Source organism: Lissotriton vulgaris, chromosome 7 (genome assembly GCF_964263255.1).
Source record: "Lissotriton vulgaris chromosome 7, aLisVul1.2, whole genome shotgun sequence".
Taxonomy (NCBI): domain Eukaryota; kingdom Metazoa; phylum Chordata; class Amphibia; order Caudata; family Salamandridae; genus Lissotriton; species Lissotriton vulgaris.
In genome coordinates this window covers 1,612,712,886-1,612,740,228 of record NC_141695.1, presented here as the reverse complement: position 1 = coordinate 1,612,740,228, position 27,343 = coordinate 1,612,712,886, and the positions used below count along the sequence as shown (strand labels likewise).

Here is a 27,343-nt window from a genome sequence, read left to right as displayed (position 1 = left end):
TCTTCTTGACACAGCTGCTGTGAACTAATTTTCCAGTGCTTCTGGCTCAATTTGTTCTACCCCTCTAGAAGGAAAACCGGAGTGGGGACTGTACTGAGTGGGTTCGGAAAAAGGTTTTCTAAGAGTAGTAGGGTAAGACAAGGCAGGTCATGTTTTATCATCCTTTCATCGAAGCTCCTCCCACTCTAGAAGAAATCTACTCTAGGCCCTATGACTTCTGCAGTGACCGACCCATCTCTTACCAACTCTTCCTGGCTGTTTCCCCTCACAGGTTCTCCTCCTTCCTTTCCCGCCAAAACCAATTTGTTCACATAGGCCCATCCAGTTCCCTATCATCTGCAGAGTCCCTCAGGGTTTTGTAATCTTCACCCTCAATTGAAACCCTTGGGGCTCTACTCGCAGATAACGGCTTTAAAACTCGCCAATAGCCAAAAAAGAATCCACTCTACTTGAAAGTCTTCTGCTCCAATACACGGAACACCTCAAACACTGTCTTGCCTCGTTTAGAACTGAAAGTCCAACGCGAGCAGGAAAGAAAATCAACCTGGCTCACGAACTTTAACTTCTTGGAACCCCTTATTTTATTGAATTGCATGACTTTAATTTATACTGCACACCAGTCTCACCCTCAAACATATTGGCAAAGGAAAAAAATACTAAAAACATAACTTCATTCTAGTTCATTTTTTTTTTTTATAAGAAAGTGAAGTCGTTTGTTTCTGAAAGCGACTTCAGAACTGGTTAAGCTGTCTTCCTTGCACCTGTATTGTTGTAATGCCCTGCTCTATGGCCCCCCAGACTCCTCATAGGTCCTCCTCAAGGGAATCCTACTCGCTGATGCTCTGTACATCTTGGGCTCGAAGAGATGTTCACATCATCCCCCTTCATTGACTCCCTTTACCATCCTGCACCATCTTCAAAACTAGCCTAGTCATTTGCAAGGTCATCACGACCTACAAACCTGCTGATCTTGCAGACCAGCTCACTTCTGGTGGATTGCTATGCACACGTTTAGTCTGGATACCATCCGACTGGACACTTAGTAGTGTAAACATGAATAGTTGAGCTCCCATTTGTGGTAGGCACTATGGTAGCCTTTTAATCATGGCATGTATCCCAGCGAAAGCACAAGCAGACATCTATATGGCCGTTAATGCCTATTATACTGTTGGGATTATTCGTTTGATAAGATTAAAACTGGTCACTGGATTGCTTTGGCATCAGTAGCTGTGGAAACAAAGCAGTTATATCAAACGTAAACAAAGATGATGGTGGCCTTGCTTTTGTTTTAACCGGTATTTGTCAATGCAACCAATTCAGAAATGTTATAAGCCATTGTGGCTAATATACAGGACTTACAAATCTTTTCTACGATCTTTGTGAAAAAACATAGAACCTTTGTTAAGGGAAGAGGTGTGGCGTAGCGGCCAGGGGGATTGACACTGGACTATGGGGATCATGGTTCGATCCCTGGCCCAGCACCATGTGACTCTGGGCAATAGCTTGCTTAATCTTCCCGCCGTCCCACAGCGCCTTGACTCCTTCAGGTAATTGTTTGCGCTTTAGAAATACTGGAGATTTACATTTTGAGGTCGGACCTTATTGTTTAGTTACGATCAGTTTATCTTTCATTTTGAAAGCAATGGGAAAAAACAAAATTAGCAAAAGTCTATGAACTGGTTAATGGTTATTTCTAAAGCGTTGTTTAGGCATGTTTGCTGCAAGTTTACCCCCTCGAAAGGAGTACTGGTTTAGTTTTGCATTAAACCTTTGCAGTGACCTTCAGTGGTGGCTGACTATGACACTAATAAACATGTTGCTTTGCAAAAAACAGCCTGGAAACAAATTTGTTACGGATCTATTGACATTTTTTTTTGTAGTTGACTTCTTTTAGATAGTTGAAAAGCCAATTTGTACTCATGTTGGTGGAGACAGAACAAATGTCAACTGCTTAATTTGTGTTTCTACATACTGCTGCGTAAGATTGGAATGTGGTTTAAACACTGGTGATTGTAAGTTACTATTAACATATATATTTTTTTGCACAATGAACAGTTTGCCTAACCTGTGGTTTTTGACTTCCCAAAGTCCATCAGCATTTCTATATTTTGTTTTCCAGGCGTGATGAGGTTTTGGATAGATTAATGCGTTATGAAGACTTGTATCGGAGGAAGGAAGATCCTTTCTTGGACCGATTTCGAGATCTACCACTAAGTGCAGAAGGTTGGTATCCTCTTGTAAGAATAGTTTTTGGTGTAGTGTTCGGAACAGATATCGACAGAACGTCCAAGCATGGTGTAGTGTGAAGCTATTGTTTTGTGAAGAGCACTTCCAAGGGGTACGAATGCTAAACCGATACGTTTGAGAAATAAAAACATCGACTTATCACACACTACTTTTTTCCCTTTTCATAAACCCGTTTTCATTAGGCTGCCTAATGCTTACTTTTGGGATGGATCCTTTGTGTCCTTGTTCGAGGGACTTACAGTTGGATCTTACAAATATTTCTGCCATGCATGAGATTGTCTGTTTGAGATTCTGAAATATTAGCAAATCCAGTCGTTAAGACATCCCTTTCCTCAATCCCTCACAATTATCGCTCATGCCTTACTAGGCCTTTTGGCCTTAACTTGATCTATGGTGCTCTTTTATAATATTTAAAGGTCTCATCCGTTGCCCTAGTTATTTTTTTCATGTGCTGTTTTCGGTCCTGATTTTAATGGTGCAAATACAATTAGAAGGCGGAAATTACACAAAGACAAGCTGGGTCAAATGAAACCTCCGATGCTAGCATGGTTGAAGTCCTGCTAAGGTCGTTCTGGGCTCTAGTTTTCAAAAATTTCTGACTTCACCAGTCTTACAAACTTTAATTATTCAACTGTTTGATTGGGAAATCATTGGTAATCACGTATTTCCTTTCTTGGGAAGGAAAAATACCCTATGGAAGTTCTTTTGCCTGAACAGGCTATATTGTTAATAGACATGCACATCCCAACTGCAGTCTGAATGCAGCTTGCCAGTCGGAAAATGATACTTTCATGCTTGCAAAGTCACAGCCAGTTACCTCTCGTGTCTCTGCCAAGAGATGCTTTTACAACCTCTGCCCCTGCATATTGAACTAGAGACTGCGCAAACCATGCCCAAAGAAAAAGGGTAAGGAGGAATAACAGACATGATTGTGGTAATAGTTTGGAGATTAAAGATTCACAAGGGAGGAACCCACTCCAGGTACGTCCAAGGTGGAACATCTCAAGGGAAGCGCAAGTGGAAGGATCCCTTAGTCAAAATGAAGTCTATTCCTGGAGATTACCAAAGGAAGATTCTCCAGTATTAGGGGTGTCTTTCATAGATTCACATGCCTGAATCATTCCCCGTCGTCGGAGTGGGAGTCCCACGGTACATAAAAAAGCAATAAAATGCTATAAATATATAGTAATACCAATAGAAAAGAACCAGGAAGTAACACAGCCAATGGTACAGTAGGCAAAAACTTCCCATCTATGACTATCATAGTCATTTTGTATGGTCCAAACTACAGCCAATCAGGCGCTAGCACCCACCAGAATGTTCTCCCCAGAGGCTCAGGCTCTCAGATTTTCTACCGCACGTCGTGTGAAGGGAGTCTCCCTGAGCTCTGCTCAGTTTTTTCAATTCCTACTTCATCTGTGTCTTCTCTTCAGGATGTCTTCAAAGAAATCTCTCTTCAGAACCTGTGACTGCTGTGGTAAGCCTCGGCTTTTTGAGAAGGATCCACACAATAAGTGTATTTATTGTCTCTACCCAGACCACCAGGCCTCTGATTGTAAAATCTGCAGAAAAATGCCTCAGAAGACTCTCAGAGATAGAGAGGGTCGTTTACTGCTGTGGTTGAAGAGGCTAAAGGATTCTCCAAATCCTGTTTCAGAAGTAGGCAGTGTCACATCTGCTTCCACTTCAGCCTCCAGGAAGAGATCCGCGCCTGAGGAAATGTCATCTCCCAGGGCTAAGCTGTCTAAAAAACAACCACCTGCAAAAGGACTGGATCAGCCTTCCACTTCTCAGGCTGTCCCCACCTCCCTGGCTCATGGACAGGGAATACATTACTATTACTTTCACTTTTTTTTTTAGTCTGGCAATACCGATTTGTCTGAGATCCTTTTCCTCAACCACCTATTGGAGGCGAGCACTTGGCAGTTGTAAATCCAGTGGAGAAAAATTAGCTCTCTGGGGAACAGTCCATCCTGGATTGCCAGGTGTGATTCCCCTACCGCACGGAAACTAGGCATCCTCTAGCCCAGTTTTCTCCTATTTGGATCTCTGCAGTAGGGTGTAGCTTGAGTCCTATGGCAATTGCGTATTTAATGGTCTGTTTCTGATTTCCATATCCTGTGGATGGGACTCTTGCCAAATGTCCTGCATTAGGTTGAGGTACATGGAGGGTATCAACCTCAGCCCCATGTGGAGATCAGGGAGCACTCCGCTGCAATTTTAATTCTTTGGTAGAAGTGATCTCTTCTCCCTGAAGGGACCCAGTCTCAAACTCCTCTAGGCGACCTCTGGTTCTTGACATCACTGCTGCTCTTCAGTTAGCCTTGATGCATCTCATTCCAGGTACTATACGCCCGCCTCCAACCCCCCCCGTACTAGTCCTTTGAAATTTGACTCTTTTAGACTTCGTTGGTAGCCAAGTCCACCACTGCAGATATCTAGTCATAAGACCTCCCATAAAGGATAAGGCCTGTGGCTCTGTGGACCCACCAGAGTTCTCAGCTTGAGGCACTTGTGGAGAAGTGTGGCTTAATGGTTAGAGCTTGAAGAATGGGGGAGTCAGGTCCTGGGACGTGGGGCTAGCTGGACCATTAATATAACTAAGTACACAGATTGCCAGCCACACACTTACTTAAATCCTCTATTTTTGAGGGAACAAACCATAAGAGACTTCCTGGTTCGTACGGGTATATCACTCAAACCCTTTTATTATTTATTTGTTTTTTGTCTTTTTTTAAGTATTGATGTATGAAAGGGACACCTTATCGTTTTGTACACCTTATATACAATTATTTACAATTCTCGATTATTTACAACACATACACATAACTAGTTGTATTATACAAAGTGAATTGCTCTGATATATATACACTCAAATATTCATACTACGAAGAAAAAATCATCCGTAATTCCATAAAGACCAGAGTCAAAAGTATAAACTTGATGACAATCATAAATCAATGAACTACAGTTGAATGTAGGCAGTTCAAAAAAGGAAAAATAGACTTCAAATTAATTCATTCAGTCCATTCAACCAATAAATGGCTAATCTTTTTACGCCAACGCGTTTCGAATCCGGTATGTCAACTCTACGGATTCTCATTAGGGCTCTGTCTTAATACGGGATCTCTGTTGAACCAGCAGCCGCCGGTCAAGGGTAGGGTATTAGTTCTGACTGAGTTTCTTTTCTTTTCGGGATCTTACTGGATCATGCTCGTGATCCTACGTTTCCACCAAATGAGAGTTAATTTTCAGTCTTGTATTACAGCCTGCTCTGAGGGATTCCTCGCTTGGGCTGTTCGTGTTCTAATCTGTTGCAGCGGTAAACGCTTTCTAACCATGTAGGCACCGCTTTCCTCAGTCCTTATTATTTGCGCTCGCTTTCCTTGAACAAGCTGTGACTCGGCATCTAGCTCTCATTAAACTAAGTGAATGAGAGCTAGATGCCGAGTCACAGCTTGTTCAAGGAAAGCGAGCGCAAATAATGACTGAGGAAAGCGGTGCCTACATGGTTAAAAAGCGTTTACCGCTGCAACAGATTAGAACACGAACAGCCCAAGCGAGGAATCCCTCAGAGCAGGCTGTAATACAAGACTGAAAATTAACTCCCATTTGGTGGAAACGTAGGATCACGAGCATGATCCAGTAAGATCCCGAAAAGAAAAGAAACTCAGTCAGAACTAATACCCTACCCTTGACCGGCGGCTGCTGGTTCAACATGTATCCCGTATTAAGACAGAGCCCTGATGAGAATCCGTAGAGTTGACATACCGGATTCGAAACGCGTTGGCGTAAAAAGATTAGCCATTTATTGGTTGAATGGACTGAATGAATTAATTTGAAGTCTATTTTTCCTTTTTTGAACTGCCTACATTCAACTGTAGTTCATTGATTTATTATTGTCATCAAGTTTATACTTTTGACTCTGGTCTTTATGGAATTACGGATGTTTTTTTCTTCGTAGTATGATTATTTGAGTGTATATATATATCAGAGCAATTCACTTTGTATAATACAACTAGTTATGTGTATGTGTTTGTGTTGTAAATAGAGAATTGTAAATAATTGTATATAAGGTGTACAAAACGATAAGGTGTCCCTTTCATACATCAATACTTGAAAAAAGACAAAAAACAAATAAATAATAAAAGGGTTTGAGTGATATACCCGTACGAACCAGGAAGTCTCTTATGGTTTGTTCCCTCAAAAATAGAGGATTTAAGTAAGTGTGTGGCTGGCAATCTGTGTACTTAGTTATATTAATGGTTAGAGCAGCAGGCCCTGATGCAGAGGTCTGGCCCGGGACCAGGGTTCAATTCCCGCCTCGGCGGCTCTTGGGCTCAATTTCCCCGGACCTGGTATTTCTCGCCTCGGTGCCTATTCTAATCATGGATCCCACTCTGCAACTCTGGGCAATAGCTTGCTTAATGTCCACAACGGCCCCAACAACGCTAGGATGCCTGGCTTCATCTTGGGGGTGCCCAGGAGTGGGCACTTCACAGGGAAAGGCCAGGAAGGGTTCCTCAGCGGTATTCGTACAAGCGCCGAGATGCCTCATGGTGATTCGTGCGCTATACAAGTACAATTACGTTACATTTTACATTACAATCCTGTCATGCTTTGGCCACTGCACTGCCATTCCTCTAGATAAGACTGGCAACACCATCTGTCAGTGCACGGTAAGCAATTGAACATAAGATTTTGACATTCCAGACTTTTTTTTAAGCCTTCGGACGATTCAGATTGTGAAGCCTATTCACCCCTCCGCCTGTCAGTACATGGTCTCATGGAACATGGAAGGAACTCATTCCTTACAGCAATGTATCTTTCTATGCTGTGAGAAGTTGATGTTGTTGGGGGAGCTCAATGCTATTAAAGGCTAAATTTGTTAAGAAAAAAACCTCACCGATATTCTCTTGATGCTGTTTTTTTTTTTTGGGGGGGGGGGAAAACCTTTATTTATCAAAACAAAGTACACCGCTATTCAGCCATACATCCCGGAGGCCAGGCAGCATTGTATCTCAAATCGGAAACATGTACAAAAACGAAGCACAGGAGTAGGCAGGTTTAATTTTACGATATAAACTTCTGAAATAACAATAGGAACCAACAGAATCAAGAAAAGAGTGGAGAGAGAGAGGAAGGAAGAAACAGAGAAAGAAAGAATAAAAAGTAACAAGGCTGAGGAACACAAGGATGTTGTAGGCACATATCACGGGAAGGGGCGGGGTCGATACACTATATAAGCAGCAATATGTATGACAAATACGTGGACGGGGAGCAAAGAATCAGGATACACCATTTGGAACTCAGGGGGAGGGGGAATTACGGGGAGAGGCGGACCTCCGGCCGAGCCATCTCAGGGGGTGCACAAATGTCTCCCCTATAAGAGTTCCAAGCACTCCATACCAACCCCCACATTCTGGGCCTACCCCGAGCCATGTAGACAGTCTTTTCCCGTAGCATGCACCAGTCCATGTTGGTCTTCCACAGGCTAACGGTGGGGGGGGGGGGGGGTCAAAGCACCCCATTTCTGAGCAATGTCTCTCTTGGCTATCATATTACCCAGGGTGACCCAATGGGTCTGGGCCACATTGTAATCAGTTGGGCCCCACACGTTCAGCAGGCAGCGCCGGGCCTCCGCATGAAGGGTCACACCAGTCACAACTCATTACCGCATGCACCCGCTTCCAGTAGGAGGCAACTACCGGACACTCCCAAAGTATGTGCATGAAGGTGGCCAGTACGCCACAACCTCTCCTACATAGCCCATCCTGAGAGTGTCCCATATGAATCAGTCTTGGACCTGTGATGTAGACCCTATGGAGCACCTTCAACTGGACAAGTCTCAGCCTAGCTGAGATGGCCACCTCCTTGGGGGAAGAGACCGCAGACTGCCATTCCTCATCCATCTCAATCCCGTAATTCACCCAAAGGTCTCTCAGTTTCACCAGCAGGTCCATCCGTACATTAATTAGCTTTTAATATGTCAGGGAGATGGCGCTATCCGGCATATAGCCGTCCAGCACCCTATCTTCCAGCGGAGACGATTCAGGCACTTTCTCCCCCACAGGCATAGAAGATGTGAGTGCATGTCGCAGCTGTGCATAACGAAAGTATTCCGTTGCCTCCAATTGGAACTCGGCCTGCAGTGCAGCAAACGATTTAATTTCCCCCCTGGTCAACATATCTGCAACCTTCGAGATGCCAATGAGATCCCACCGGTCAAACCCCTTGGAGTGCCACAAGTTCCCCAGCAGGTCAGTCGTATAGGGGAGTAGCCATGGTGAGTCTACCCTGCCAACCCAAAGTCTTAGACACCGCCCTCCACAGATGCACCGCCGTCCTAGTGGGTCCAGCTAGTTTCCGATCCAGAGACCTAGAGTACAGTGCTCTATAATGCATCCCGTCATTCATGAGCCAGTGATCCATGGCATATCCCGGGTTAACCACCGGTCCGTAGAAACCGTGGTTGACTGCCGCCAACTGAGACGCCCAGTAATAGCGACGTATGTCAGGCAAAGCAATGCCCCCGTCGTACCACGGTATTGTCAGCTTAGAAATAGAGGTCCGCGGCCTACCGTCCCACAATAAGGCACGCTGCAGGCTCTCAACCTCTCCGAAATACTTGGACGGCACTGGGTCTTGTGTGTTCTGGAGCGCGTAAAGGAACCGCGGCAGGGACAGCATTTTAAACAACGCCGCCCGACCCAACGGGGACAGCGGCAATCTCTTCCAGCCCTCCACGTCTCGCCGCGCCAGAGGGGGGGAGTAAGTTGTTAGTGTAACGAGTACGGGCATCCTTTGAAATATAGATGCCCAAGTACTTGAATCCCTGTTGCGAAATCTGTGTAGCGCAGCCTCGAGGGAGACGCGGAGTGTCACCACTCAGAACGTAGAGGTAGGACTTGGACCAATTAATGACCAGGCCCGAGTAACCACCAAAAGTACCCAGTGCGTCGAATGCCATGATCAAGGACCGGCAGGGAGAGGTAAGATAGAGAAGAATGTCGTCTGCATAAAGCGAGACGCGATTCTCAAAGCCCGGCGACCATTTGATGCCCTTAATGTCAGGATGTGTACGGATCCAAGTGGCCAGCGGCTCAAGCGCTAGGGCAAATGGGAGCGGCGATAGCGGGCAGCCCTGTCTGGTACCTCTGCGCAAGGCAAATGAGGCCGACAGACGACCGTTCACCGTCACGTTGGCCATCGGGGAAGAATAGAGGAGTCGGATCCAACTAATGTAGTCAGGCCCAAACCCGAATTTAGCAAGCACTGCCCAGAGGTAGTTCCACTCAAGCGAGTCGAACGCCATTGTCGCGTCAAGCGAAGCAAGCACCGTCGGTTCTGTGAGCGTGCGAGCTCGCGCCATAACCGCGTGAAGCCTACGGAGATTAAGGGCTGTGTTCCAGTGTTGATGCTGCTTTTAAGGCAAAATACAGTGGTCCTCATTCTGTAGTGAAAATAAGAATGGTTCTGAAAGGAGAAATTCTGTCATCTGATAATGAACTGTGAACATTTATTTATATATATTTTTAGCACTTAACTTGACATGTTAATTTTTTTTGATCCGGCTATCCGCCTGTCCAACCAGGCATTGTGCCTAATTCCCGGCAAGCAGCTAACCTTCAGTGGGGGGGTTTCACTGTCTCACGCTCTTTCATATGGTTTAAATTGTGCATATGTTTCTTAGTAATTTGAGGAAAACGTCCTCTTTCTGCATGATCTGAGATGTGAAATGAGTTTATATTGATATTGTTACTTTTAAAACCTTTTAGAACGCCTGAAGCGGGAAGAAAGACGCAGAGAAGAACTGTATCGCAAGTACTTTGAAGAAATTCAGAGGCGTTTTGAATCAGAGAGACCAGTTGACTGCTCAGTTGTTGTTGTTGTAAACAAGCAGGCCAAGTAGGTGCCACATGCATATCTTCAGTAAAGCATAAAGCTCAAAATGCACATTGCCATGTTTGGTGTAGCAGTTGAACAGTGGTTGTGTGGGAAATATGCAGGATCTACCTAACAATGTAAGGGGCGAGGTTGAATAGATTGATCGAAAGCCATCTGTGCTCCTGATTTTGATGCACGGTCAGGGCAAGGAAGATTGAGAAACAGCCAGGGATGTGTAAGTGCTAGAAAGGAGTTCATGTTCTTTCTCAAATGTATTCCAACTTTTTTGCTAACACCAAAGATCAAAATGTTTTAAGAGTAGTCCCAGAGGTGTGAGAAACCAGCACCAGTGCTATTTAACATGCAAAGAATGCTCTAAATTGTGTACTGTAGGGGGATTTTTTTTGGGGGGGCGGGTGGAGATAGTAATCTCCATCTCTGGCTCTACCAATGTTGGAATACAATATTAGACTGTCAGTTTTTGTTAGCCGAGTATATATTCAGTTCCTGAGAGCAGTTGATCTCTGAATGCCCGGACACCGTCTAGCTCTCTGAAGGAGAATTGTATGGCAGAAAATGCTGAAGCATATAAGAGTAAAACAGTGAATTGCCTTTTTATTTTTCAGTTCCCATGAATTCTTGATTTGGGGTAATACATATTGTTGGACCTGCGCGGGGGCAAGCCCAGCATAAAGGGGGAGGTAGCTTGACTCGAGTGGCTAGGCAGGTGAAGGCTATAGTGTTAAGCCAGCTTGGACCCGATAATAACCCCCTGTACACCACACAAAAAGGACACCACACCACTGTTATGGAAAAATACGATTCGTTTATATAAAAGTTCTCTGGGTTTGTAGGAAATTCACTTAGGGTTTCACATTTACATTTCCTGCAAGCGTTTGTTCAATGGAATACTGGTTTCTCATAAATAAATAGTTGGACTCTAATGAATAAATACACTGGATAAATAGCAGATATGAATACAGTAGAATAAATATTAATTAGCAATGACTGGAATAAATAGAATAAATATTATCAATGACCAGAATAAATATCAGAATAGATATCAGCAATGTCTAGAACAGTAAATATCAGCAATGTCTAGAACAGTAATGACTGGATTAAATATCAGAATGGATATCAACAATGACCGGTATCGCTGCCACCAATTAATCACTTTTAAATACAGACACTTTTCCAGTGTGGTGAAAGGAGAGATTACTCTTACAGTTTGTTGGACAGCCCGACAGGCTTTCAGGCTTCTCGGGATACAGAACTACTTTTGGGACTCTTTTGTAACCACTCGATGCACACGCGTGTATCTAGAAAGCAAGGAAATACATTAAGCAGCTCATTCACACTCGGCTGCCACCGGGAGAGGACCTATACTTGGCGCTGGGGGTCTATATTCGCCGACAGGGCTGGTTCACCCTCAGAACCCTGGCGGCACTAGTTCAAAGTCTTTAGACGACGAACGTGCTGCCGGGGAGGTCGCAAAAACTCCACAGTTCAGTCAAAGCAATGCCGCTGTTTAGCTCTCACACACCGCGGCTCTTAGCGGAACACACGGCCCACCTCACATCAGCTGTATCGGACGATACGGTCAGGCACAGTACTTCTCTCGCCAACAGCGGGGCTCGCAGGGGCTCCACAGACCTCCCTCCGACTTCCTTCTTCGGGGTGGTTCCCGCCCACAGCTTCAGCTCCCGGGTCAACAAGGAGGGGCTGACTCGCTAGTCCCGCCCAATGCAGGCTGGCCTTCCCCGCCCCGGCGCACCACCTCACCTTCAGTCCACACAGGAGGCGCTCTTCGCAGATTGGGCTCGGAGACGTCCGAGCTCCTCGCGGAAGGCGCTATTCACGAAGGGGGCACTTCAGGGGGGTCACGATCGCGGCGATGTCACTCTCGCCTGGCGACTCGCTTCCACAATCGCTTCAGCCACCGGGGGGCGGAGAGGCACTCGAACTTGGCCACAGTCTTTTGGGGAGTTCAAGGCAGTCGCTGGGCAGGCGCTACAGGCGCTAGGTCACCGCCCACGCTGTTGACTGGAACGCCAGTCACATCCAACGCCAGCAACCTTAGCTGCACTATTGCCTGTGTCACCAGCTGCCTTAGGGGTCAACAGGGCAGGTGTCAATCTGGTGTCAGTCTAGAACTCCTTCCTTGTCGAGGTCAAATCAGGAATCAGGAATCAACTAAAATGGCCGCCAGGGACTGGACCTTATATAGCCAGTGCCCTGGGGTGCTAGCACGAGCCAGGAGGTTCTAGAACCTTCTCTGGGTAGGCCCATGACATGGCACTTTTGAGGTGCTTTCTGGTCCTTCAGAGCCACCATACTGGGGTTCTGGAGCAGCCATATTGTGTTCCTGAGGAAACTAAAGGAATTCCTGTCAGGAATGCGCGCCAAGCAAAAGGGCGCCAAAACCTCAAAAGGCCAGAGTTCATGTAGGCTCCAATGGGAGTCACTCACATGAGGGAATTATGTGTCCACCATTTTAAGTTTGAACACACACACAGGTTGTCAACCTCAGTTTCCAGACTCACAGGTTTCGCCAGGTGCCTTGTACATAGGTGCCAGAAACCTCGTGAGTAACTGAGTGTCAAGGAACATCTAGCCCCATGAGACAATCACACAAAAAGTCCTGGTAGACAAAAATAAAAAGCGACAAATTTTTGGAGGTACAGGGGAACAAAATAAATCATAGTGGTGAGGGGACTCTCAGAAGCAGACGGGTCCAACACATATCAATAAATGATTATGCCTAGTTCTAGTACTTTGCCTTAATAGTTATGAATTGGAGCAATCTCACCTCGGAAAACACCATGGCTATATACGTATCCCTCCAAATATAGTAATTAATGCAGCGTCCCATCACTCTATTTGCTTCTTTTGGGATCTATCAAGCTACAAAGACCTCTGTAGTTGAAAGATCAAAACCATAAGATTTTGCTTCCTAGAGCAGAGCTCTTGTGTCCTATGTCTTTCTCCGGTTATTTCCTCCGAAAGCACTGTAGTGTCTGATGGTGGAGAGGGGGGAGACCAAGTAGCTGCCCTACAGATTTCGGTAATGGAAGCCCCCTGCAATTCTGCCATTGTGGAGGACATGCTACATGTTGATCTTCCCCGGCTCCCCACTGGCAGCCCTCAATTTGCATTGGCATAAGCCATGGAAATCCTAGACCTGACCCACCTGCTTAGAGAAGCAGTCAATGGCTTTACCCCTTTTCCAGATTGTAGATAATTTTCAGAAAGCGACTCTGCCTTTCTTAAAGGCTGAACTCTGTGCAAATAAGCTATAAGACCCCATCTAACATCTAATTAATGTAACTGCCTTTCCTCGGAAGAAGGCTGAGATGGAAAAACAAGTTAATCTCCTGTTCCCTGAAAATTAAGAGTTCACCTTTGTACAGCAGACCTGGAAGCTGTGCGCAGGAAAGTGAGTCTATTGCCCATGCTTTGCTGTCCCTCCCCCATGAACAGAACCTTTGCCTTGGTGTTTGTTGGGAATGCAAATTAGTCCAGCACTGGAGGACTCCACTATTCTGGAGATTAACAATTTTTGCATGGAGTGAAAAGTTTAGCGGAGAAAGAATTTGCTTGCTGAGAAGTCTGCTCCTACATTGCAGATTCCCTGACTTTGTATTGCAGTTGTGGAAATCTGAGAACGTTGACTCATCTGAAATATATTGTCTGTTCAGATCAAGATCGATTTGCCCCTTATTTACCGCTTGAATGATCGGAGTGCTAACCACACAGCCTGAACTTCTCCATTGCAATGATCTCTGAGCCTCCTAAGGCATCTAGAATAAATGACCCTTTTGATATTTTACCATGCACCAAAGTCTGACAAAATGGCACCTGTTGTGATCCTATTGGCGCTGTAGGGGATAAAAGTACTCATGTCAGAAGAAGTAGCTTCAACCACCAATTCAGATTGGCCCTCATATGAAGAGACAACAGAATTTGTGTTGACAGAAAATAGTTGATGTTAAATCCTCTTGGACCCTCAGCCAGGAAAGAGCCGGATGAGTTTTCCTGCACTAACCATCTCCAAATCTGTACTCAGTTGAGCACTTATGAAAGACTGATCTTAAGATGAAACTAGAACTGACTTGCCCTTGTTTATGAGAAACTTTGCTCAAGTTGGACTGCAAAGGCCATACCGCAAGTACCTGGATTACCCGGTTGTCGAGATATGGATACATTAAAATTCCTTCTGAATGAAGCGAGGCCAGTCACAGCAGCAATCTGGGAAACTATTGTACCAACAGAATCGAAGTGACACAAAGTGCTGGAGACTGCCTTTTTAAAATGTATTGTGCCTCAGATCCTCTGCAAATTTAGACAAATTAAACATTTTTTAAAACCAGGTTTTTCCCCCTTCCCCGGTATGGTCAGTGTGGCACCCCACTTCCAGGCCTAGGGAGTCGGGGTATTACTATCCTACCCCATTTCGTGTGGTTTAAAAAAAAATATTTATTTCTTGGTACTCATGGCAAGTCTTGAGATAGCAGTCAATCCGATTGAGATCTGTCAGATCCACAAACCCTCTTCGTCCCTAGATATACATACTTATTAGATCTACTGAACGGATTTACACTAAATGACGAATCTTTTTGGACCAAGATCTAGCTTTCTGCCAAATTGGTGCATTTCCATTCGGCGTTTGGGTCTGTCATGTCTATTACCTTAGGCCTAAGGTAAATTGAATGGGGGCGTTCTCACTTTATTTCCTCCCTCATTCCCTGATTGATAAATCACACAAACACTTTTGAGACAGTAGCTGAAGTGAGAGGCAAACTAACTTTGAACATTTTGTGAATATTTGTCATACGGCGCCAGTGTTGCTAGCAAAATAAAACACTTTTCCTATGGAAACAGTCTTAACTAGTACTTCATATTGGCAATCGTCTGTAAGTAATTGAAAAAATTATGTTTATATAACCTACTGGGCGGTTGCCAGTAGGTAGTTACAATTGGCACCATGTTTCCATAGGAAAAGCATTTTTGGACTTGTCTAACTTGGACGAGTCTTTATGAAATTTCCCCCTAAAAGTGTCATAGTGAGCATTATGTGTAGGAAGGTTTAGGCTGATCATGGTAGATTTTGTTCGCAGGTCACTCGTTCAGGAAGTGTTGGCAACCATCGTGGGACTGTTCCCACTAAGTCGCAGCACCCATGCAGGCACCCACGCAGGCACTCTCGCACCCACGCAGGCACACTCGCACCCGCACTCTCTCACCCGCACTCTCACCCCCTCTCAAAGATTACAGTTGGGGAATCACATTAAAAAACAAATTCACTGGGTGAGCAAATGTCAAAAGGACTTTATAGTGGGGCTCTTTCATAACTTGTGCCCACGCAATGCTCTGCCTACGATCTCACATTACATCGCTCATGACATGGTCAGTGACATCGCTGACATTTGAAATGACATCACGGATTACTCACTCGTACAGATATTAACACATGTACTCATTCTCTGAGGCTACCACATATTCTCCCATGAAGCCTCTCACTCACCCATACAGGCACTCCACACCCACGCAGCCACTCCCAATACCCACTCACGCACCCATACAGCCACTCATGTACCCTCACACCCATACAGACCCTCATGTACCTACTCGCTCACCATACAGCCTCTCATGCACTCCCATTCACCATTTACAGTCACTTACACACACCCCCACTCACCATACAGCCATTCGTTCACCCATACAGCAACTCGCACAACCACTCCCGCATCTATAGTCTCTCATACCAACTCAATCATCCATACACAACTTAAACAACGCACTCTCATAGATTCACTCTGTAGTACCCAAAGTAAGCCAATGTAACCTTTGTGATGCACTCGTATATATGTTTAGCACTCATAATCACTGGATCATGTCATCTTTGATGTCTTCAGTGATGTTACTGTCATGAGTGATGTAATATGTGAGGTCCTAAGCAGTACATTTCAGGGGTGTAGGTTCTAGTAGGCGCGGGTAACTATAACTGATGAATTTCTGTGGTTTGGAGTAAAATCAGAGCCTAACTATAACGTCCCTGTAACCTTCAGCACTAGGAACGCAATTTTTGAGCCGAAAACCTTATATTCCAAGACTAACAGAACCTCCAATAGTGCAATGCTACAAAAAATGTACGACCAGTGTGCTGGGTCAAAAGACGGTCAACTTGACTCTGTATGACAACATGCCTGTATACCCCCAGGGTATACTAATGGGGATAGATGACTCTTAGGCTGACGGTACCGTACTGGAATAAACTCTAAATATTTAGAAGAAGCATATGAATTTGGAAAATGCACACATGCCCCCGTGGAAGATGAAGTTACATTAACTCTCCTCCTGTTTCCACCTCCTGCCTTTTACTTAGTAAAATATCACTCTTAGGCAATGAGCAGCTGTAACCTGTGCAATTCGGAGCAAGAACAGAAAGATGAATGTTTTCCTGAAAATACAGTTCCCATCTCTGTTTCCCATGCCCCTCCTTCGAGCTCGGCAAAGAAGCCTAATAAGCCTTTAGGCGACTCTGGCTCGAGTCAGCCTACCCCCGGTGCCAGAGCACACCTACCGGCACCGAAAAAAATGCCATCTTCCTCCACGCCAGCTGCTCCTACATCTAAGCACTCTGCGCCGAAAACTAGTACTGGCTCCTCTGTACATAAACCACACTGAGCCGAGCAAGAAATTGCCAGTCAAAGCACCCGACTCACACACTTAGGAGCCGAAAAAGGCCTTGGAACCAAAAAAGCCTTCGAAACCGAAAAATCCCTCTGAGCGGAAAAACCTTTCGGAACCAAAAAAGACCAATGTTCTATCAACCAAAGACACTGCCTAGGAACATGTTTCAAAGCCAAGAGATGCTCAAAGCTCTGTGCCCAAAAATCCTTCGGCACCGAAGGATCTATCTTCTACAGAGGACTTATTCCGTCCAGACCCTACGCAAAAGACTCCATTTAAAGAGCCCAAGACTGGTCTACTGACTCTTGCATGTAAAAAAAAAGACCACTAGACGCACGTCCACCGGCTTCTCATCCTAAGGACATTGCAACATCTCCTCTAAGGATACCTTCTCCTCCTCATCTAACATTCCTTCACCACATCCTTCCCTACCACTGCACTCCCCTACACCTTCTCCCTTACAAGATGATGGGGACACTTCTAATGACACAGGGGATGGCGCAGACAGTGAGCCACCAGATAATTCTACTCCTCCTGGCTCACCTGACCCTTGGAATGACTATAGCACCCCAGATGTCCCCAACATCCCACAAGAAGACTTGTATTCCCTCCAGGCCTTCCCCACCAGAAGACACCATGGGATTTAACCAACTCGTACATAGGGCTGCCCAATATCATGGCGTTGACCTACATACTGACCCAGTGGAGGAAGACTTCCTTATAGATACCTTTGACAATACACAAAGGTCCACCTCAACTACCTATGCTTAAAGGAGTTATTAAGCACATATCAGAAGTCTTCAAAGATCTGGTTAGGGCTTGAATCGTCAATCCCCGAATCGAAAATATAAAGCTGCCCCTTCTGATCCAGCATACATTAAAGGGCCTGCACCATTAGACTCCCTTGTAGTCTCCAACGCACGCAAGAGAGCAAATTCAAAAACATCAGGCGAGGCTCCCCCACCAGATAAAGAGTCTAAGCTCCTTGACGCATCAGGTAAAAACAGCGTCACAGGCTGCAAACATTTGGTGTACTGCCAATACTCGGGCATTACTTGCAAGATACGATAGGGCACATTATGATGAATTAGAATCCATAATGCACCTTCCAGATAAATATAAAAATAGGGCAAATGAGCTTATACAAGAGGGTAGAAACATCACGAATACCTCTATTTGCTGTGCCCTAGCTGCCGCAGGTACTGCTTCAAGGGCAATTAATACCAGTGTCCTCTTACGTAGACCTGCTTGGCTGTGCATTTCACGGTTTAAACCTGAAGTACAAAGTGCCATCCTCAACCAACACTTTGAGCAACACTTATTTGGGCCCAATGTGGACGTATCCCTTGAAAAAATGAAAAAAGATACGTAAACAGCAAAATCTATGGGAGCTGTTCTTTTCGTCGCTCATCTTACAGAAGCACCAACAGGAGATACTCCTTCTACCTCTTACAAAGCCTCCACCCTATGCACCTATGGCAGAGGCTACCAGAGAGGTTACAGTGGTAACAACAAAGGCAAAACTAATAACTTCTGCTCTGCCTCCACCCCTGTCAAATGACTCTCAGTCCATCAAATAGTCATAACAACGGACGCATCGCTCTCCGGTTGGGGAGCTCACCTACTGCAGCACACCATGCAGGGCAGGTGGACACCGCAACAAAAGTTACTCCACATCAATCACCTGGAGTTACTAGCCATATTTCCAGCCCTAAAAGCATTTCAAAAGCAAATATCCGGCAAAGCTGTCTTAGTCCGCACAGACAACATTACAGCTATGTATTACATAAACAAACAGGGGGGGACACACTCTCTGCAACTCTGTTAGCACAGCAGATATGGAGATGGGCTATACCACTAAAGATTTTTCTCTTAGCCCAACATGTTCCAGGAGTACAAAACTCCATAGCGGATCTGTTAAGCCGTCAAACGCAACAGATTCACGAGTGGGAACTTCATCCACAAGTTCTTCAACCATTCTTTCAGATGTGGGGACAACCTCCGATAGACCTCTTCGCTATCCACGAAAACGCAAAATGCCCAGGCTTCGCCGCCAGATATTCACACCACTGTCCAAAGGCAATGCGATATGGATGGATTGGTCAGTCAAATTTGCGTACGCTTTTCCACCTCTCCAAATACTTCCATTAGTGGTACGCAAACCGCAACAGCATTCCCTGATTATCATTCTGGGAGCTCCAACTTGGGCCAGACAACCATAGTACACCACACTGCTGCAACTTTCTGTGGTACCGCACCAAAAGCTATACCTGTCTCCACGCTTAACCAGAGCCATGGAGAGATCAGACACCAGGACCCAGCTCGACCTGAAAATCTGGCTCCTGAGGTCATAGAGTTTGGTTACCTTCACCTCCCACCTGATTGGACGTTATTAAAGAAGCTAAACGTCCCACCACTAGGGCATGTTATGCAGCCAAGTGGAAACTTTTTGTAATATACTGTCAAAACAACCACACCAATCCTTTAGATGTGTCTATTCAACACATCATAGGATACTTACTACACCTCCAAAATTGACCACATCTACTACTTTTTAGAGTACCTGCCATAAAGGCTTTTATGGTGGGCCTCAAAAGAATAATTTCACCCAGAACACCTTCACCAGTGTAGTATTTGAACATTGTTCTCACAAGGTTAATGGGACCTCCATTTGAACCATTACATAAATGTGAACTGCAATTCTTAACTTGAAAAGTTGCTTTCCTAGTAGCTATTACTTCTCTCAGAAAGAGTTAGTGAGATACAAGCATTCACCATTCAAGAACCTTTTCTGCAAATGCTCCACAATAAAGTTGTTCTACAAACTATTCCTAAATTCCTTCCAAAAGTCATTTCACCCTTTCACCTAAATCAATCTGTAGAGCTGCCTGTATTCTTCTCGCAGCCACAAACTGTCCCAGAAAGAGCTCTTTAAACCTTAGGACGTCAAAAGGGCAGGGCTTAATTTGTGCCGGGGCCGGGTCTACAACACTAACAAGTTACATCAATGATGCAACTGCACTGCAGTCTGCACGTTATGCGACAAAGTAAATTAAATAGATTTGCCTTACAGCAGTGTTTTTACAGTCTCCAGTTTACCGAGTCCTTCCGTTAAGAGTGTTGCTGTGCCTTGAGGCTGGGAGAGCGCAGCGCCAGCAAGCCCGATCAATTTGCTTTCAGAGTAGCCGGTGGGCGGGCCACTGATTAGGCTGCATTTGGTTCTTCCATGGGGTAATGGACTACGCCAGCGTGCCGTGCATAACCTTTTTCAGTCCAAGGACGTAACGTCGAGGCCGTCACTTTAAAACAGCAGCGCAGCAGAGCTCTTAAGGCAGTGTCACAGCTAGAAACTGCAGTAAGTAATAACAAAAACCAACGTTCCTTTTTTCTTGACCTCTGTGACTGGTGATGGTCATCTGGCGTAGGCGGGGAAATGTGTGCAATGCTCCGGCCCCGGGCCAGGACTCTGAGGCGGCCGGAAGGGCCTCTTGCCGTTTACTTTCACTTTTCTTCATCAATCCACAGGCTTGTATACTACAGAAGAGCAAGAGGAGGGTTTTTTTTTTGACAAAAACGGGAACATGTCTTGATATATTCTGTAGTGTATTGATATTCCCACAGTGTCTCTTCGGAATTATTTCTGCTGAAATCAAATGCTAGTTTAACCATACTCATGTAAACCAGTAAACGTTTTGTTTGGCACGCATCTCTTTACAGTCTGCCCGGTTATGACTTTACATTTCCCTTCCAGTAATGTTATTATGTACAAGGGTAACTTCCAGGTAGATAATGAACGGGACCTTTTGTGCGCTATCACAAACACTTTTCAAGCGCCCTGGGGATTGGCTAGGCAGTGATTGAAAGTGCAGGATTTCTCATCTAATCGTTTTTGCTTATGGTCTTGCCTAACGATTAATTATTATTAGCAAGTATTGTGCTGTGCCATTTTAATAGCGGAGTTCCTTGGCATTTGCAGGAGTTTTCTGAGGAGGACATGAATGGAAACTCGCCTGCCCCTTCTTGTAAATCAGATTTTCGTTCTGTAACTATGCATTTGTGTTTGGTGGCCGCCTAACTAGGCTGCAAATGATATTGATACTGTTGATATTTTAAAAAGGTTTAACAGACAGAAACAATGGCCAGGATTTCCTCTCCAGGGTAACCAACCCAGTTTGGGAATTAATAAGGATGTGTAGCAAAACGTCTGTTTTCTTAGTGTATATTGGAGCCTCACCTGAAGATTCGACCCTTGCATCCAGTTAACATTTAGTATTTGAGATTTGCTTGTACTGTTTTAATACGAGCAGACGGTCTTGGAAGCTCATCTTAGCACAACGTGCCTTTGTGTTGTGAGATGGTTATTATGAGTACCACGAAGTATGGGAATAAAATAAAGAGTTAATATTAGGAGCTAAGCCTTGTTTCAGCTTACACTTTATGAAGTGTTTACTTTTTTATTTGTATGTCTCATGGACATTGGCATTAGAACAAGTGCAAAGGCCCAAAGATTTACTTAAGACTTGACCGCCTTTTCTGCCCACATATTCCTTTCCAATGAATTAGTCGTTTTTAGCTAATTATTCCAAAATTGTGCACATTTGATTTTATCTTTTTCAAAATTTTCACAGGGCAGGGAAACCTCCTAAGAAAACCTTAAATGGAAGAAGGCTCCTTTGTTGAAATTCAGATTAGGTATTACATTTGACTTTCAGCAGTGCCAGTGAGGATGTGGGTGGTGCCAGTTGAGGAAGTGGGTGGCGCCAGGGGAAAGTGGGTGTGGCTCCCCAAAAATTTGAGCACCTGGACTTCATATTTTACAAATTAAGCACTGCAAAAGGGCATTACTTTACTATATTGAAAGAACACAACCTTTTCACAAAACAACTTTGTGTCCTTTTCACCACCACACAAAGGCAACCCTATCTCAAAATCCGAGATCGCTAGGTGGATTGTCAAATGCATACAGATTTGTGACCACCAAGCTAAACGTATGCTATCTGTTCCTCCTAAAGTCCATTCTACAAGAATGATGGGGGCTTCAATTGCATTTTTAGGGAACATTCCCTTAGATAACATATGCAAAGCAGCTATACATGGTCTACAACGCACACTTTCACAAAACGCTATTGTGTAGATGTGCAAACTAAAGAACAAGCTACTGTGGGGCCAGGTTCTTGGCATGTAGTGCTGCAGAGTTGCACATGCCCACCCGCCTCCCCGGCTGCCTTTATCTGTCCCAGTATTTTCTTAATTAGATTCAGCTTACATGGACAACCTTCCTTTTCTTGCAAAGCTCAATCATTTCGCTAATGGCGAAACTGAGTATGGAGCCGATGCCCATTTGCAATATGATCCAAAGGAGGAGTTGCCTATCCCGTGACTTCCAAAATCTTTTCAGGACAAAAACAAACTGCAAACATCCAGGCCCAACACTAGGTGGCAATCTATGCACAGTATGTCAATGCAGCTCTACATGCCAAGAATAGATGCATACTGGTAAGTAGCATTTTCCTTATAAAAACATCTGCATCACTCATAAGGTCACCTCCATTGCATGAAAGCCGACATCTAAGCTAAAGAATTTGGTCGGCTCAGGTCCTCATTGTGCTGAGACACTGCTGCTCAAACCTTTGGTTTTTATGTTAGGGGATCTTGTATAGCGCATGGCTACCCCAGCAACGGGTCATCCCAGCGCTAGCGGACAGGCAGCAGTGGTGGAAGGTGAGAGGCAAGGTGGAAGGACAGCTGGAAAATGCCTATAGTGTAGGGCACCATGGGGCAGAAAAGCACCACGCAGGCGTCCCCGTCTAGATGGAGGAAAATAGCCAGGTTTTAATCTGTTTCCTGAAAGCTCAGTAATTTTGAGTGTGGCGAGCCGAGATTCCAGAGGGCAGGGGCCAGGGACCTAAAAGAGCCCCCTCTGCTCTGCTCTTGCGCACCCTGGGAGTACAAGCCAGGTGCAGGTCTGCAAAATGTGGTGCTTGTCTGCACATAGTGAGCAGAGCCCCTGCATAACATAGAATAGTAGTGCAACCAGAATCTGGAATTCTCTGCCTCTGGGCTTATAACTTCTTTCATTGCCGATAATCCAGTCCGAATTAAAAGCCATTCTGTTTTATATTAGGCCCTCTTCTCCTGATCCCTGTTGGCCATGTTATTTCTGGTCTACTTCTGCAAGGCACTTGGAACATCTTGTTAAGGCTTGCTGCTGACATTGATGCTCTTATTTCTTGCCTGTCCCCATCCTGCTCACTGCAACTGACACCCTACTCCACATCTCAGAACTGTCTGGTCTTCACGTCCTGCTTATTTTAACTTCTCACTATCTTATCTTTTTATGAAAGTGCTACTAATGGAATGCAATTCGTCATGATTATTTTGCGTGTCTCTTACAATTTTTAGATTGTGGAAAACGTACAAATTTGTACTCCTGTGTAACTTGCTACTCCATATGTAATGCTTATCCAACTTATCAGCATGTAGTTTGACTCTTGCGTAATGCACACTGTAATGCCTTCATGGAGTATCTTGCAAAGTAGTAAATGTGTAAATAAATTTGAGGAACTTTATTTTTGAGCAACGTCACTGATTCAGGCTTTTACAATTGAACAGCCTTACCCAATGATACCCACATTTTCTCTAGTGTTACATTTTTTTATTGATATACATGCTTCAAACAATTGACTAGGGTTCCCTGACACTCTAAAATAGCAGTGAACAGAGTTAAAGCTTACAAACCCACCAAGTTTCTTTAATACCACATTCACCTCCGCTTATGAGGTTAACACCATGGCTGCTAAGGGTTTTCCCTCCCGGTGCTGGGATCTCAGATTTACCATTGTTCATGACGAGCTCAGCTCGTCATGAGTGCAGCTCCGCTGTGCCTCATGACGAGCTGAGCTCGTCATGAGCATGGAAGGAGTTAAAGTGCTGAGCTTTAAACCCCGCCAAAGAGGCCAACATAGCTCAGACTTGTATTACATGTGTGGCGGAGATCATGGAAACTGCTCAGTTCATCTTTCGTACTGCCTACATTTCTCGGGAAATGTAACTTTCCTTCCATTTCCCTGAATGTTTCTCCTGCTACATCCACACTGTACAGCAAATTGTTTGAAAGGTTATTTGACAGATTTATGACAGACGTATACAACTTGTCACCAAACGCTTCAGTTTTCTTCTGTATAGTTATCCGGTTGGTAATTAGGCTGAACACTTCTTGTTATACTGATATATAATTTGCATTGAACACATAAAAGGATTGTAAATCTTAAACTATTCTTAATATAATTTTTTTTCAAATGCATATTATTGGCCCTGATAAAGTGATGTTTATACCATATTATTCGCGAAACACTGTTTTCCCATTTTCTTTCCTGTGGGCAAATTGATATCTAAAGAACTATACGTGAATTCCCGCATTTATCCCCCACACACATCATTTTAATGGCTTGGAAACAACATAAATAGTACCTAAACTTGCTCAGTAGTTTTGCAAAAAAGAAAATTCTAGATGCACTTTTTTCTGTAAATTTTGTTTGGAGTGCAAATTAGTCTTGTGGTCAAGCTTCTGCAAGTATATGCATCTAATTTTGACTTACTTTGCGAACATGTACACACTTTATGCTGGAAACAGTCAGTAGTGCAAGCCGAGCTCTCGGTACTTCCTTAAGCATAAATGCACAATTGAACAGTATGGACATATGAAAACAAAGTGAACATTAGCTACAGACTATACTCCTATTACAGATGCATAATGTGGAAACTGTGTATTGGGAGCCAAAAAGGTTGTGCTTCAGGGGGGTTGGGCTGACTTGTCCTAAAGACCAAATAAACATGAAAGCGTATCCTTGACCCAAACAACATGTCCTGGGCATCCAGTGATAGGAATTCTACAAGCCTGGAAGCTCATTTGATCCTTTGTTTAGGACAACCCTCCAAATGGCCGATCAGTGATCGAAAAGCTCCCAGTTCTCTTGGCAGGAGCCTGTTTTATGCACATTACCAAAATGACTCCACCTTTTCATATCTGTGGAACAGCTAAATATATTAATAAACAGATTCTTATGCAGCACTCATTCCACGTTCTCTATATCCCTGAATTTAATGTATTGATTTTATTAAACTATTCTGCATTTATGGAAAAAGTAACCCTAATTGTTTTTCCCTTATCCTTTCATTCTCTCCACTCCTACCTCCAACTTTTACTCTTCCTAGTCCTGGTGTGGTTCGTGAATATGCAGAGGTTGTGGGTCGGAAAGTGCGTGACTTGGGAATGGTGGTGGACCTGATCTTCTTGAACACTGAAGCATCATTGACCCAGGCTTTAGAGGATGTTAGCAGAGCAGGGTCACCCTTTGCCATTGTAATAACTCAGCAGCATGAAGCTCACCGTTCCTGTACAGTCAACATATTATTTGGTACACCACAAGGTAAGTTTGCAGGAATCTGAAAAAAGATGTTAGGGGCTGTGCATGGAACTTTTACTGCATTGATCAAACCACTAATCAAGCCAAATTGAATTAAAATGTTGCTACAAAAGCCTCAGTGTGTTAAAGCACAAGTTGCAGACAAGACGTAGTTTCTGAAATTTGCTACCCAGTTGTAGGCTCTCAAATTAACATTTGCATGTGCTCTTTATAAAACAGAGGTTCACTTGGCTGAACGATCTGCCCTCATTTGTTGGGAGGTAGTGTAAACAAGTGTTTTTCCGAACCTGCAATAATCCTGTTTGGGCTGTGCTATGCAAGATTAGTGTGATTCACATTCTCTGAGATTTCTCGCATACGGAGAGATATTCTAGAGAAATGATGGAGCTGAAAGCGGGACATTAATAGAAGGGATGCGTCTTTAAAGATGCCCTCAAATGTGGTAATACTGGAAAAGGAGGCACCAGGAAACTAGGTAATTGCACAGGATCACCTAATTTTGTCAAGCTGGGAATTGAAATTTAACCCAGGTTTTGTAATTGCTTGATTCAGCCACTGAATGGGTTTCCCTCCCATTTTTTTATCAAAGGTTAAAATCCATGATTCTTTGAGGAGCTAAATCAGTACACTTAAAACAAGTGCAATAGGTAGGGAAGAAAATTAAAGTGACCCGGCCGCGGGAAGAAAATTAAAGTGAGCGGACGCGAAAGTGGTCGCGCTCTGTGAGTGGGCTTTAAAAAGCCAGACCACAGCTTTTTGGGGGCTGAAAGCTATGCGATGTGCGCGCACCATGACGAGAGAGGAAAGCCAGATGGCACCTTTGTTCGTGATTGTGCGCGTAACCGCACGCTCTATGCCACCCAAAAAGCTGTGGTCGGGCTTTTTGAAGCCCACTCACTAAATGTCTCGCCTGAGCCAGCGCCCCTCATTCTTTTTTTTGTGCTGCTGCGGGCAGTCTCATGTGCCGGTCAGTCTCTTTCCCGCTGCTAATGCCCGAGAACTGCAGACCACAGCATTTCTCCAGTATTGGGGTGTCTTTCATAGATACACATGCCTGAATCATTCCCAGTCGTCGGATTGGGAGTCCCACGGTATATAAAAAAAGCAATAATATGCCTGTAATAACCAAAAAACATTGGTAATAACCAACCAGGAAGTAAAGTAGCCCTAAGCTACAGGAGCAAAAGCTCCCACACTCATGACTATCCTAGTCATTTTGTATAGACCAAACTGCAGCCAATCAGGCGACAGCACCCACCAGAATGTTCTCCCCAGAGGCTCAGGCTCTCAGATTTTCTACCGCACGTCGTGTGAAGGGAGTTTTCCGGAGCTCTGCTCAGTTTCTTCTTACTTTGGTTGGTTTTTTTTTCCTTCTAAAGATGTCTACTGTTAAATATTTTAGGGCTTGTGATTCCTGTGGAAAGCTAAGGCCGTTCAAGGAGGATCCTCACAAGAAATGTATATATTGTCTGTATCCAGATCATGAGGCAAAGGAGTGTAAAATCTGCAGGACTTTTCCTCAGAAAACCCTCAGGGACAGAGAGGGTCGTCGTCTCCTGTGGCTCCAGAGGATAAAGGACAAAGATAACCTAGTTTCTGAGGTAGGGAGTATCGCCTCTGGGTCTTCTATCTCCTCTAGGAAGAGGAAAGCTGAGGTTGAGTTGGCTTCTCCTGGGGCGAAGGAAAAGCCCAATCCTCTCAGGATTCTGGCGTGCCTTATACTTTAAAAAAGGCTTCTCCACCTATTAAATCTGGTCCTAGTACGCCCTCTAAGAACTGAAAAATCTACATCTTCCAAGACCGCTTCTCATAAAATTTTACCTCAGGCTGCTCCTTTGACCACTTCAGCGTCAAATACAGCTTCACCATCGCCATCTCTTCATGTAGCCACCTCTTCAACATCTACAGTGACTTTCTCCTCACCAAAACCAGCTTTGGTGATGTCTACAGCCTCCTCACCGTTGACGCTGGTTCAGGTCCAAATTCGACCTATCTCGTCGTCGTCTAAGATGGTGCCATCTACCGTCGACGTCCCACCGTCGTTGACAATCTTTTAAGGTACTGTCGCCAGGTACTCCGTCGTCGACTAA

At 44.6% G+C, this 27,343-nt stretch overlaps 1 protein-coding gene across 1 annotated transcript in view; it reads left to right on the top strand.

The window, feature by feature from the left end:
• NCOA5 (nuclear receptor coactivator 5) overlaps positions 1 to 27,343 on the top strand; it is a 70,022-nt gene that overhangs the window by 27,343 nt on the left and 15,336 nt on the right. Inside the window, exons 6-8 of the mRNA XM_086932545.1 lie at positions 2,120 to 2,223; positions 10,026 to 10,155; positions 25,042 to 25,256. Coding sequence (XP_086788671.1) covers positions 2,120 to 2,223; positions 10,026 to 10,155; positions 25,042 to 25,256 — 449 coding nt within the window. The remainder of the gene's footprint in view (positions 1 to 2,119; positions 2,224 to 10,025; positions 10,156 to 25,041; positions 25,257 to 27,343) is intronic.